General features: G+C 46.6%; 1 protein-coding gene across 3 annotated transcripts; it reads right to left on the reverse strand.

The window, feature by feature from the left end:
- Window positions 1–7,787: 7,787 nt before the first annotated feature.
- Window positions 7,788–13,147, reverse strand: LOC123106370 (uncharacterized). 3 transcript variants are annotated; one of them, XR_006451308.1, is made up of 2 exons: window positions 12,772–13,147; window positions 7,788–8,639 (listed from the first exon to the last, which is right to left on the reverse strand). XR_006451308.1 is itself a non-coding variant. In XM_044528560.1 (2 exons), exons 1-2 carry the CDS (start codon window positions 13,059–13,061, stop codon window positions 10,845–10,847), a joined length of 351 nt encoding a protein of 116 aa, XP_044384495.1. In that variant the 5' UTR covers window positions 13,062–13,147; the 3' UTR covers window positions 10,308–10,844. The 3 variants fall into 3 exon arrangements, 2 of the variants coding, with proteins under 2 accessions (XP_044384495.1, XP_044384494.1); XM_044528560.1 differs by lacking the exon at window positions 7,788–8,639 and adding an exon at window positions 10,308–10,905; XM_044528559.1 differs by lacking the exon at window positions 7,788–8,639 and adding an exon at window positions 10,933–11,567.
- Between the last annotated feature and the right edge of the window lie 1,757 nt (window positions 13,148–14,904).

The raw sequence follows: 14,904 nt of genomic DNA on the forward strand, positions 1-14,904 counted from the left end.
CCACCCCGCATGTATGAGGGCCCGGTACGACGCTCCGGTGGCATTGCTACCCCCCAGGGCCCCCGTCCCGGCTAACCCTGTAGCGTTTGACCACGGGATCTAGCCCTTTGACTTTGCACGGACGGGCTTTGACCAGTGGACCTCTCCACCCGGTTGTGTCAGGTCCGCCCATAAGGACACCCGGGAGCAACATCCGGGCCAAACCCACAGATACATCCACTCCATGTAGACCCGACGCGTCCGTTCCCCCCCTCCAGGTGCCGGCGGCGGCGCCGTCCGTGACGGGGCCACACCCCGGAGATGTGTGCCGCCTCTTCGGACATGGCATAACACCATCTGATTGTGGTAGGTCATCCGATATATATGAACACTTGGAGCAAAGTCCCCTTCGTATAGACCTGATGCGGTTGTTCCCCATTCCAGTTGCTAGCTGGCGGTGGCACCGTTCGTGAGGGGGGTCACACCGCTCTGTACAGAACCGAAAAATAATGTATGTATGCTTATCAACACATACTGTATGTAAGTTAGTTAAATAATAATAATAAAGAAAACAGTGAAGAAAAAGAAAAAAAACTATATGTATGCTTATTAACACATACTATATGCTTATTAACATACTATATGCTTATTAACACATACTATATGCTTATTAACACATACTATATGCTTATTAACACATACTATATAACACAATCTATATGTATGCTTATTAACACATACTGTATGCTTAATAATAATAATAATAATAATAATAATAATAATACTATGTGGAAAAAAGAAAAAAAGAAAAAAAACTATGCCGACGGCAAAGCCGTCGGCATAGTTGCGGCCAGGGCAGATGGACAGCGCCGCGGATCGATGACGTGTCAGCTATGCCGACGGCTGCCGTCGGCATAGGCCTGGTCGGTGCGCTCTGGATCGGTGACGTGTCACCCGTATCTATGCCGACGGCCACCCGTCACGGCCGTCGGCATAGATTTGACGTCGTTAGCCGGCCGTGATGAGTGTTGTCGGCGGGCCCGCATCTATGCCGACGGCCTATATATACCGAGGCAGCTGTTTGGCGTAGTCTGGGATAAGCCGACGGCTGTTATATGCCGACGGCTGCTGTCGGCGTAGACGGGGATAGCCCGATGGCCGTTGTACGCCGACGGCCAGGACCTAGCTGTCGGCATAGCTTGGATTAGGCCGACGGTGGCCGTCGGCATACATTTGGCTGTCGGCTTAGAGCCCTGTTCCGGTAGTGGTAGGGCAGGGTTTCCCATCCATGGCGGCCGCCTGCTACGTCCCCGTTGATTCCGGCGCCTACATCGACACCACCAACGGAAGCACCAACGACAGCACGGCCCAAACGTTTACCAGCACAGGCAATCAGATGGTGGTTTCCCTATGGCCTGCTCACCCGCCGATCCCCTCCCGTCTCTCCGTGCACCTCAACAAGAGGACGCAGCATCCCGATCCCGCCCAAGACTTCCTCCAGGAACCCAAGATCCTTTGCGTGGTGGATGGCTTCTTCGTCCTCCGCGTCGCCATCGGCCGCGGCCCCCCACCCAACAACATCACGCACAAGATGTGCGACTACTTCGTCTACCAGCTAGGTAGCTCCACAGGGGGAGGCCCGTCGCTCAGGCTCCTCGCTCACCCTCACCCTCACCTGTTCACAGACGATGAGGTCGCCGTCCTCCCCCGCGCCGGCGGCGACCACTTCACCATCGCCGCGCTGTCCCAAGCCTCGTATTTCAAACTCGTGCTCTACCTCTTCAAATCCGAGGACTGGTGTTGGACCTCCAAGAAGGTGCTCCTGGACCCGCCGCAGATACCCTTCCCGATGCCGCTCCCCCCTGGCCGCCGCCACTTTCAGCATGTTACCAACTCTGTCATCACCATCGGGAGCAGGGGAGCCGTTGGCTGGGTTGATCTCTGGCACGGAATACTGCTCTACGACGTGCTCCGTGACGGCAATGACGACGACGACGCCGCCAAAATCCGCCTTGTGCCGCTGCCGGTAAGGCCCGGAAGCCATTGCGGCAAGGCGCTTGACTGCTGTCCAAAGCCTTACCGAAGCGTCGCTGTCGTGGGGGATTGCCTCAAGCTTGTCGAGCTGGAACACTTCGGTGATCGTCTTCCTGGTAAAGACCCTGAAACCGGTGCCCCAAGATCAGAATCGATGACTGGACACTCATCACATATAGTACCAACTGCAACATCACCGGCAGTCCTCCCGAGGATTGTGAAATCGACTTCACTGTCAATGCATCCGCCATCCGAATCGACACGACAATGCGGTCTGCATTGGTACACTGTGGAATGCTGCTGCGTAAGGCTCACAACAGTGATGAGGCCGCAGAGAGAAACTTGCAAAATCTTTGGACATGTCAGCCTGTTGTCAGCCTGAATGATGATGAAGGTGCTGTTGTTTACCTCATCGCCAGGGTCAAATTCCAGCACCCTAAGGCATGGCTTCTTGCTGTTGACATGGCCAACAACCAAGTACGAGCAATGGCCATGATTGAAACTGAAAGGAGCACCGCCTTGTCGCTCAACTATTTTCCTTGTAGGATCTCATCTCCAGCTACCTGAATGGGAGTATGGAACAAGGTTTTGGTTACCGAATGAGGTAATTTTACCGAGGGGGACTGATAAATGTGGTTACCACGGTTACCGAGAAATACCGACAAATACCGAGAATATTTCGAGCGAATTTTATATTTGAATTTTGAATTCAAATAAGAAAATGAACGAATATTCAAACCAGAGACCTCTCAAAACAGGAACTAGGTTGCTACCAACATGCCATAACCAACTTTCATTGCATTAATTAGACCCTACATACCTTACTGTAAATCGAGTGTTTAAATTCAAAAATTTCAAAAAAATGGTATTTTTTGCTCGGTATGACGATTTACCGAGGGGCACGGAAATACGTGGTAACCATGGAAAATCTTGAAATTTCGACTGGTAACCAAAACCTTGGTATGGAACGACTATGCCGCTAGGTAATTATATTATATTATAGCGGCAAATGCCATCTCCTGTGATTACTCACTTGTACAAGCTGCAACCGCTATGATAAAAAAATTCTTGCCAATTGCAACTGTTAACTACTGATGAGGCCCATGTGACATGTTCCTTTTCAGGTGACAATGAATTTCCTTCGAATTGTAAGTTTGTAACTGAGGAGAATTAACATTCTAGTGATATGCTGATATGAAATCAACTATGTAGTGTTTTTGTCGGTCATGTCCTAAGTTCTGTCTCGCTTGAGGATTGTTGTAGTGCCTTCCTTAAGTGTGTCATTATTTCCAAGAAACCAATCGAACACTTGAGTTTATTTACCTACTGAACTTCACTCTCAACTAGAAGACAATTGTCCAGTGCCATGTCAGAACTGGTCAGAAACGATACTGCAGTAGAGAACATATATGGTTGGGGTCCACCTGAGAACATACCATTGGAATGAGAAGCCACAAGAAGGCCATTCTCATTAAATTTGGAGTGTGAATTTTTAGAGGTCGAGCTACGGGGCACCTTCTATCTGTGTCGTCCACTAGACTTCTGTTCCTCGAGATTGACGCCGCTCCAGACAAGTTCACACGCAGCACATGCAGTTGATTTACAGGGCTATGCTGACAATAGCTGACAATAACATGGGCGGAAACTTGATGAGCAGCTACACTAGTAGGCCTGCATGCCTATCCACTGTTGATGATACAGACAAGGCTACTGTTCCCTTCTCTCAGCGTTTTTTCTCTTAAGAAGCTGCGCTCTCCCTCTCTCTCTACTTCCCCTTCCTTTTTCTCAGCAGACATTTAGTCAGGGACTCAGGGGAAGCATGGTGACAGCCGGTCGTATAGTGTAGTAATGAATTGTTGACATATTGATGACAAGGGTGTTTATGATTGTGCGCAACTTCTAACCAGTGTAGTAACCGACCTTTTTTGGTCTCTGTGAGCCGTTGGATCCCTACTGGACTGTACCATGAAATAATAGGGAAGAAAAACAAAATAGAATTTCAGACATTGGCCAATAAAATGTCAGTCTCACGCAGACAAATCTCTCATTCAACTTAACAGTAGAGTATATATGCGAAGATTACTAATATCTTCCAGTTGAGATATCCAACGTTTCTATTCACCATCAATTTATTTCTAATACATACATTGGCTGAGACAATATCATTATGATTACTTGATCAAATGGAATGCATGATGAATTAGAACCTAGGTAGGTGCAGTCAGAAACTGGAAAGCCTTCGTCAGAAAGATTGTTATCTCTCCTTCAATGGAGTTCTTCAGTCTTTGGAGCTGTCCTTCACATGGTGCCAATGGCCGATGGCAGGTATGGTCACCGCGGGTGAGCATTTACGCCAGCTTATCGACTTCTTGCTCCCCCCCTAGAAAAACCTCCCTGGCAGCGTAGACCATAGAGTACGACAAAAAATAAAATGTCTTGTGGATTAAGCAAGTAGTGAATGTAATATTTAGGCGGGCACAGGATCCCCATAGGGACGTTGAAGCCGTCGACGAGCGAGATGCTGTAGTTGTAGCTGTCCGGGGCGCTGCCGGAGGAGCCGAGGGTGAACTCGGCCTGCGTCACGGGCGGCTTCCTGTAGTCGTCACAGCGCAGCGCGCCGTCGCAGTCGCTGGTTCCGCAGCTACCGCGGCCGGTGGCGGGATCGAATGTGCAGTTGGTGCGGGCCCATATCCTGACCGAGGAGGCGCCGGCGGGCACCGCGAGGTTCCACGCCTGGCCGATCCCCAGGCCGGTCCCTATCTCCGCGCCCCAGCCGACCGGGATGGCCGCCGGGTACACCACGAAAGGGCAAAAGTTCATGACGGTGAAGGTGGCACCCCTGGCGCCGGCGGTGAGCGAGAACGAGAATAGGAGGAGAAGGATAGCCGAGGAGATGGCCGCCGGAGTTGCCATTGTAAGTATGTCTTGTCTTGGTAGAGCGCACCCTCTAGGCAACCGAGTGCATGCGTATATATAGAGGCCTTTCAGTTCCAGGAGAGAAGCCAGCATCTAGGAGAATATAATTCGAAGCACGTAATGTGCCTCTGACGGACCTTAGATCGTAGTCTTTCACTGCAACACGGTAACATGCAACACTGCAGTGTGCAACATGAGAAACAAAAATACACTCTCTAAACATGATTGGTAAAAGGAGCCTAAATTATTGTTTGCAAATTTGGGAATGAAACTGAATAAACACTTGATAACAGTGCCGGTAGCGCAGCGAGGTGGCTCATCGATGACAAATTTTGATTGGGTCTCATGGCAAGGTGGTGCGGCATTACTTCACGAGGAAGGCCTTCCATGTTAATCGGAGAACATGTGGAGAGGTCGCCAGGTCGGTGTTCTTTCGGAGAACATGTGAAGCTTTCCACTATTTTTTCTCTTGTCTTTTTAGTCGTACTGTATTTTTACTGGTCTTTTTTGCTAAAACTTATCTTTGTTCCCTTCCGTTTGCTCGTTGTTCTAAACAGATGTCGTCAACACAAACAGAGTCTGTAAAGCTATTCGTGCGGATCGATGCGGTTTTAGGGGCACCACCATCATTCGTTTGTGGTTGTTGGTGACCAGTATGATTTTGGGACAAAGTAATTGCATTGCTTGATATATTTGCAATTTTACCAGCTTTGCTAGTTTTCAGCGAACCATTCGGTTTTCTTTCCATTGCTTGCCTTTCCTGCTCTTGATAGACAACAACAAAGAGTGTACAACTCGAGTGTACAAAGGCCTGCAGTCTAAAGTTGGAAAGCCTTCTTGAGAAAGTTTGTTACCTTTCCTTCCATGGATTTCTTCATATATATGTTCTTTAGACCTGCCATTCACATGTGACTGGTCTTTTTTTTTTTGTGGGGGTCACGTGTGACCGATCCATGGCGACTTGATTAAGATCTTGAAAAAAACGTCAATGGCAGCAACATTGAACAGTGTAGCTAGTACTCCATCCGTGCTAGAAAAGAAGGCGTATGAATTTTGTCTGAATTCAAAAGGTTCAAGTAACTTGGTTTAATTTTTTATGAGCACGGATTGAGTAAGTAATTGAGATATTTTAGTCTAGTCTACGTGAGGCGCTGGATCTCTTGTGAGTCATCAATCAAAAAGGAAAAGAAATTAACTGAAACTGATCGATGAGAAGCAACGTGAGCTCCAAGCGCCAAACAAACACAAGAACACTGATGCTGATACTCCAACACAACCTGTATGTTCATCAGATTATTCTCCCATGGTTACAACCATACGTACGTGACAAGGACGATCAGATGGCTAAGAGCTCGTGCCGATCATGGGAGCTCTATCTTGGGCAGAAGACAACCTGGTAGTCGCTGTAGGCGGGGCAGGCGCGGTACTTGCCTTCGCCAGGGCGGTGGTTGCCATCGGGGCAGCCGGTGTCCCTGCACCAGAGCACGCCGCCGTTCCCAGCGCTGCTGCAGGAGAAGTCCGTGGGCAGGATGAAGCCGCCTAGCTATGTGGCTAAAGGCTGTCGATGCATGGCCATCGTCCATGCACGACACGTACGCAGCGCCTCCTAGGAGCTCGATCACCAATGGCCATGATCATATTTTGCTGCATTACAGAGATACACTATCACTCTAATTTTAATGAAATCGTGAACGATTTTAGAAAAAAAATCATGAATGTTTTCTAAAACTCGTGAACACATCTGAGATACACTATCACTCTCATTTTTGTGAAATTGTGAACAAGTTGAAAAAACCATGAATGTTTTTTTAAATCATGAACATTTTACAAATTCATTAATATTTTTTTCAAATTTTAGAACATTTACTAAAATCATGAAAAAATTGAATTCATGAACCTTTTATACTATTTGCAAATATATTTTTGAAATTGTGAACATTTTATAAAACATTTTTCTTGAATAGGCAAACATTACTTTTGGAAATTGGTTTTACAAATTTTTTAATTCTCGAACTTTTTTTGATTTAACGATCAATTTTCAAAATGCTTAATGATTTTTGGAATCCTCAAACATTTTATGAATCAGTAGGCTATTTTGTAAGTGACAAACTGTTTTTGAATTTTTAGGATATTTTCCAATTTATCAACATTTTTTGAATTGGCGATTTTTTTAATGTAATTATCTTTTTTAATACATGAACTTGTTAAAAAAATCATTAATATTTTTCTTATTTCTCGATCAAAGTTACGAACACTTTTTAAAAGTCCCAAGTTATTTAAAGTATAAAAAACGAAGATGAAAAAGGAAAACGAAAATTTGAAAACAGGTCTCAAATGTCTTGTCGGAAGGTAGACGGAGACTAATAATAGCTCTGTCATGCAGATTGTCCATGGCTGATGATGGCGGATTCAACGGACGGAAATTAACCGGAGATGTCACTGAAGTGCGCTTTTGTCACATCTTTGATGCGGGGGTGAATAGAGTGGGCCCGGACTTAAGAATATGTTGTCATGTGTACAGAGAGCTTTTTCTATCTAGTATAGCACCATCGTTGTTCATTTGTGGCTGTTACTCCAGTACTATAATTTTGGGACAAAGTAATTGCATTATTGGTTGACATAATTTGTATGTTTAACCAGCTTTGCTGCTAGTATTCAGCGAACTATTTGTCTTTTTTCCATTGCTTTTGATGAATGGGCATGAATGGTACAGGGGGCCTCCAGTCTGAAGCAGGAAGGGGGCCTCCAGTCTGAAGCAGGAAAGCCTTCTTCAGAAAGTTTGTTACCTTTCCTTGCATGGATTTCTTCATATGTTTTTTAGACCTGCTACTAATTTACATGTGGCTGAGTGATGGCGACTTGATTATAAGATCTGAAAAAAACGCAACATTGAACAGTGTAGTAGTCCATCCGTGCTTGAAAACAAGGCGTATGTGTTTTTTGCTGAATTCAAACGGTTCAAGTAATAACTTGGTTAACTTTTGCGCCTTCTTTTCGACCGCTACTGGGCAGGCGCGGTACATGCCTTCGCCGGGGCGGTGGTTGCCGGAGGGGCAGCCGGGGTCCCTGCACCGGATCACGCCGGCTTCTGCGGTGAAGTCCACCAGGAGGAGGACGGCGAGGAGGGCCAACGAGGTGGCCGCCGGAGTTGCCATTGTAGTTGACTACTTGGCTTCGTAGTTTGTGTAACAAGTGGAACCTTAGATGGAACACTTGTTTAGCAGACTCATTATTGTGTAACGAGTGGTGGCATGGTTAAAGAACGAATCAATCACAACATATAAGTACTTCCACAGTCACAAATAAGAAAATTACTTAAGTAATAGAATAATAAAGTAAAAAAGTAACATCTCGCCCACAAACAAACTAATAAAACCATAAACAAATTTAAGTACAACATGTTAACTAAACATTAAAAATAGTTTCATCTTAGACCAAACGATTCCTCTCAAATTAAGTTGTCTTATATATTGCTAGACCACCCATGTGTAGAGTTTTTTCAAGTATAGTACCCACATTCCTTTATGGCTGGTGGTTGCCAATATAGATTTGAAGCAGAGTATATGCTTTTGCTTAGTATGGATGCAGAGGAACTGGGATTACCTCATCTTTGAAGGAAAACAAATAGGTTTGCTTGATACACTACAAGTTTCCAGATTTGCTGTCCAGACGTCCACTGCCAGCTTTGAAGTTCTCATTGCCAGCCTTTCCTGCTTGTGATAAACAGCAAAAGTTATACGGCCGCAGTGCATGAAGCTGACACGGTACTGAAGTCTCAAACTGGAAAGCCTTTGGCAGAAAGCTACTCATCTTTCCCACGATAGATTTCTTGATATGTTTTCTGGCTTGCCTTTGGCATGTTGTTGATGGTGATGAAAAATATTTAAGACTAAATTTTTTTTTTTTTTTTTAGAAAAGGAGGATGACCCCCGGCCTCTGCATCTGGGAGATGCATACGGCCACTTTATTTATTATTCTCGAGGATCTTACAAAGTATTACAACAATGTGCCTGAATCCACCGTCTGGGCAACACATGCCGCTACTCCTAACCAAAATGATGAAGGGGTGCTAGCTGGGCCACTACCCAAACCACTCTCCTAAGCCCAACATCAAAAGCCGGAAGCCAAAACATATTCGGAAGCCCCAGCCGAGCCACATACCGGGTCTGGGGCACAATCCGGTCAGACGCACTCGTGTGTCGTCGCCGCCGTCTTCCACAGGTCCATCTTCAGATCATATTGAGGCTTCTACCTTGTCTGGCCACTCAGCCATCGACGTCCCCATGACGCCAGACAGCAACCTCCTCCTGCACGAGTCCATCTCCGCGCATCAGGCACCGAGTCTCCACAGCACCATGCCGTCGAGATCCGCCACCATCAATGTGTAAGATGAAGCACCGCTCCACCAAAGTCGCCGTCCTCTAGTCCCTCGAGTCCGTGTGCTCCTCCAAGAATGACGCCCCCAGGGGGGAAACGACACCAGAGAGCCGCCGTCATCCGATCTACTGATCTAGGGTTTCCCCCGGAGGTAGCAGAGAGTGGTCTTGAACATCTCCACGGCGATGCCTTCAGGAAGGGAACGACACAGACAGCGTAGCCATCGTCGGCCTTGGCAAAAGCCAATAGCAGGTTTTCATCCAGATCTGATCGAAGACCTCAATCTCTCGTACACGGGTCGCCGCCGTCCTTGCCGGGATCTGGATGATCATCAACGCCATGAGGTCTGAGCCCATGACGTAGCCAACCAGCCATGCATCCGGCCAAGTTGGAGAACCACAACGTCATCCAATCTGGGTCGTGCCCAAATCTAGCAAACGCTGCAACCCCAACCGCTCACCCCCGACGCAGCGGATGCCACGCCGCCGATAGCCGCCGCGCACGCCCCTCAAGCGGACGCCGCGCTCAGCCGCCGGTCGCTGGAGACCCATGGTCCCAACGCGCGCCGACATGCCTCCGGATCCGCTGCCCAACAGAGGCAAGAGGCCGTCACGAGAGGAAGCCCCCGCCGCCACCGTCGGCCGCGCAGACTTTGCCCGGCGGCGTCCTCCGGCAGCGGCGGCGGCGGCGGCGGGGAGGAGGAAGGCCCGACTGGGCTAGGGTTGATGGCGGCGCCCGAGTCGCCCAGGGCCAAGGCGACGCGGGGCTAATAATACTTCTTCCCAAGACTAAATTTTGTACTCTCCCTGCACACATTCATTCATGAATCATTGACGTGTTGACGACAAGGGGTTTTATGACAGTGCACAACTTCTAAGCTACGTTGTGTAGTAACCGATATTTTTTGGAATCTGTGAGCCGTTCGGTCTTCTGACCATCCAAAAAATGAAGAGAGATGAATAAAACTGAATTTTAGAGCTCGCAAATAAAAGGTGAATGTCACTGACCATCTCCGCTCAATCTGACAACAGTACAACATAAAACAAGATTGCTAAGATCGTCTAAATGAGATATCCAAAGTTCCAATGCACTGGCTTAGACAGTATCATCATGATCAGATGGAGTGCACAAACGAGACACACCGTAGGGGCAGTCTGAAACTGGAAAGCCTTCATCAGATAGTTTATAATCTTTCCATCCATCGATTTCTTGAGTTCTTGCAGCTGTCCTTCACATGTGCCGCATGAGAAAATCAACTATCGAAACCAGAAACAAATTTATGTACGTCACATGAACGTTACAAAATAGCTTCATCTCAAACCAAACGATTCCTCTCAAATTAAGTTGCCTTATTACTAGACCACCCATGTGAGAGTTTTTCTAGTATTTTACCAGCATTCATTTTTGGCTGTTTGTAGCCAATATAGTTTCCTGATAAAGTATATGGTTTTTCTTGATATGGATGCATGCACCAACCGATGCAAATCCCTGACATTATCCCATTTTGAAGAAGAATAAATAGGTTTGCTTGATATACTCTATGGTTTCCAGCTGCTTTGCTGTCCAGACTTCCAGTGAAGTTCCCATTGCCAGTCTTTCCTGCTTGTGATAAACAGCAAATGTTATACAGCTACAGTGGATGAACGAGCTAGATACGGTAGTGCAGTCTCAAACTGGAAAGCCTTCGCCAGAAAGTTAGTCATCTTTCCCTTGATGGATTTCTTGATATGTGTTTTTGACACGCTCCTTGTCGGATTCAATCGATTACTCACTCAATCAGTAGTGGATACAGATGATTTGGTAGCTAGGGTTCACAGGAAGAAAGGGGTTCGGGGAAGTAGAGCCAGGGGGATGGAAAGGAGAGATACACGCCCAAGGGCGGCTACCAGTCTAGTGATCCAAGGATGCCCCAAACCCTAGCAGAACACACTAATTTTTTTTTTAGAAAAACCTCGCCACTTTATTACTCAAGGATGTTCATAGGCACACGTACAAGGTCATGAGGATTACCCAGCCATGCGTGTCTACCTACACTCAGATTACAAGCAAACTTCGCGACGTTATGAGCCTCGAAGTTGTGGTTTCTGGACTCATGAACAAAAGCACAGAAAGCAAAACTATTACTATGACTTGTTATTTCATGAACGATGGCAGCATGGGCTTCTCCCGTGCCCTTGTTAATATCATTCACCACTCCCAGGCAGTCCGATGCCACCTTTAGCCTCCGCTCGAGAAGATCATCCGCCAAAGCCAAAGCTTCCCTGCATGCATAAGTTTCCAGGATAGTTGGATCTCTAATCCCATTGTATACCACCGCGGAGGATCCAAGGTACGTCCCAGTATGATCACGGCACACCGCGGCGACTGCACCTCCTCTTCTGTTGCGTGCCAATGCACCATCAACATTGATTTTAACTATTGGTTTTGATCTGACGGCTTAAACAGGCCCGTTAGATTTATTAGTCTAACAAAAAAAATTGAAGGGATAACGATAAGTGAAGGGGTCCACGTACCAACGCACGTGAGCCTCGATCAGAACTAACGCGCCCTGATCAGGGGCGCCCAAAAACCAACTCAGGTTTTGGGTCCCCTGTCGCCAGCGCCATATTAAAAGGGGATACAGGAGAGAGCTGGCCACCTACGAGATCACAATTCACGTAAGGTTTACTCTCCGCCCGATATTCTCTCACCCCATCCGATCAGGGGGAGTGCTGCAGCGACGGGAAGACCTAAGCCAGCCGCCGCCGATGTCGCTGGGCAGTGCCGGTGGTGCCCTGAAGGAATCAGGACGTCGAGGAGAACCTCTACTTCGACTACATCACCCCTGCATCAAGCCTGCACCAAGCAGGCGATCATGTCCACTGCCGTGACATGTAATGATCCCCTAAAACCCTTCTCTGTTCATGCGTTTAGGTGATCTAGATGCAACCAGTTCTTGCTAATGTTATCCTAGAGATGCATTATTAATCCAACAATGGTATCAGTCGCCAGTTATGATTGCAATAGGTCCCTATATCATTGATCTGTAGATCAACATGAAGTTTAGATCAAGTCAGGTTTAGGGTTTTATGATCAAGATTGAAAATTTTAGTCCCATGCTCATGCTACTGTTTGATGCTCATGCCAAATGCCGTCTGCAAATAATTATGTGATACTCTAATTTTGCTACGGATCAGTACTGCCACCTATGTTCATCAATTTTAATTAATCTCAGTTAAGATCTAATGCTCACCTTCATGTTAAGTTGATTAAAATTGATCATGCTTCAGTTCTGTTTCCATATGCACTAAGCAAATTAGAAGGCAGAGGTCTAAACAGTATACAACCAGTAGAATCCCCACATCAAGAACCCTAGAAAAAATCCCCAAATTTCGTAAGAACCCTAATTCTGCAATTGGGACTGTTTTCCACCCAAATCAAGCATTGATTTACACGAATTGAAGAAGCAATGAGGAGATTCCTCACCTAATGCGCCGCGTAGCCGCCTCTTCCCTTCGGGGCCCGCACCGCGTCCACCGCGGTTGCGAGGGCGGAGACGCTGTGACGCCGCCGTCCTCGGGACGACGCGCGGGAAGAACTTGAGCCGCCGCCGCCGCCCTAATGGACGTGCTTCCTGTGTGGCCGACGCCGCACAGGTCGCCGTCACCCTTCATGCCGCGGTGGCCGTCGCCCATCCTCCCTCCTTGATGCGCCATGTATGCGGACGCTAGCAGCCACACTCGACGAAGGAGCACGCCGGACGTCGTCCACGACATGCTGCTCCGGCGAGCGCAGCCGCTGCGCCGCCATGGCCGGCGTGCTTTTCGGGCCGCCGTCAAACGCCGCTACTAGAGTGGGAGAATCGGGGAGGAGGAGGGGAAATGGTCTAGGGTTTGACCCAGCCGGCTGTTTTGCTCATTTGCGGGGCGATCCGAGCCGTCGGCTCGATCCGACGACTGAAAGCGACGCACGGCTCCCAGCCGGGCCGTCGGGTGTTTAACGGGCCATATCCGGCCGTGGGCTTCAGCCCAGGTATTTTCAGTCCAGCCAAAAAATAAAAAAAAATTACGCTACTGGACTGAGCTGCATTTCGGACAGCCGTGGGGATTTTGGGCTAAAATCACTGTCGCGATTTTCTGTTTTTACAGTGCGTTTAAGTTAATAGTTATTATGTTTTTGCACCGTTAAAAATAGAAAATGCCTAAAACTAAAATGAACACATTATTATTCTGGGTAAAATTGAACCAACGAGATTTTTTTTCAGGACTTATTATGTGTTTTTTGCATGATGAATTTTTAGACATAAAAAATAATGATATTTTCTTTCATGTTGATGTTTAAATTCAGAATGAAATGACTCTAATTTTAATTCGGACCAACGTTGTTTTATTATTATGAGTCATCCCCTATGATATTTTAATTCCATGTTTTTTCTGCGCAACGGTGTTTTGACATGGAGTTGAAATTAAATACTTGGCATGTTTGTTTATTTACCAACGTAAATTTATAATCATGCAAGTTTACTTATGAATTTTTATGATGATTTCAGCTTCCCTCCATTTCTGAAGATGGAAAAGTGGAACAAGTCCAACCATATTGCGCTTCTCATCATGAAAGCGACAATATCGCCGGACATTTCTGAAGCACTCCCTAAGAAAGACACTGCTAAAGAATTCCTCACTGAAATGGAGGAGCAATTTAAAGGCTCTGACAAAGTGTATGCTCATGAGCTTTTTGCTAAACTTCTTCAGAAATACACTATTGACGGAAACGTTAGGCAACACATATTGAGGGTGGTAAATGCTTACAACAAACTTAAGGCTTTGGAGTGTTCTTTAAGTGAAGCCCTTCTTGTCATAATTATTCTTGAGTCTCTTCCAGAAGAGTTTGAACAATTTAAGGTCAACTATAACTCTCTAAAGGAAAAATGGCCACTCTCTAAGATGACTACACGGATCGTCCAGGAGGAAGGGAGGATCATGAGGCAGAAGAAAGACCATGTTTTTCATGTTGGCTCTAACAAGAGAAAGCATGACGAGCAAGGTTTTCCCAAGCCTCAAAAAAAGCAAGTCAAGAAAGAAGGCACTAAGCCATTCAACCCTAAGGCATTCAAGGGTAAAGAAGCCGGCAGTTCTTCTTCTGCTCCTAGCAGCTCCATTGCTGGAGAAAATGCTTGTAACTTCTGGAAAGAGGAGGGACACTATCAAAGGGACTGCCCAGGCTTTCTCAAATGGATGAACAAAAGAGGTATTGATGAAATTACTTTTGTAGATGAATCTCTTTATGTTGATTTTTCTATAAAGTCATGGTGGATTGATTCAGGGGCAACCACTCACGTTGCTAACTCTATGCAGGGATTCAATACGATCCAAACTATAAGAGGAGGAACAAGAAAGCTTAAGGTTGCGAACGGAGTTGAGGCCGATGTTGAAGCTGTGGGATCTCTCACGTTGGAGCTACACACTGGCCACACTCTTAGATTGAATAATGTTATTTATGTGCCTATCTTAAGTAGGAATTTGATTTCAGTTTCTCGTTTAGATGATGATATGTATGAGTGCCATTTTGGCAAGAAACAATTTGCTTTGATCAAATGTAATAAGAATGTAGGCATCGGTG

The sequence above is a fragment of the Triticum aestivum genome, chromosome 5A, assembly GCF_018294505.1.
Source record: "Triticum aestivum cultivar Chinese Spring chromosome 5A, IWGSC CS RefSeq v2.1, whole genome shotgun sequence".
NCBI lineage: Eukaryota > Viridiplantae > Streptophyta > Magnoliopsida > Poales > Poaceae > Triticum > Triticum aestivum.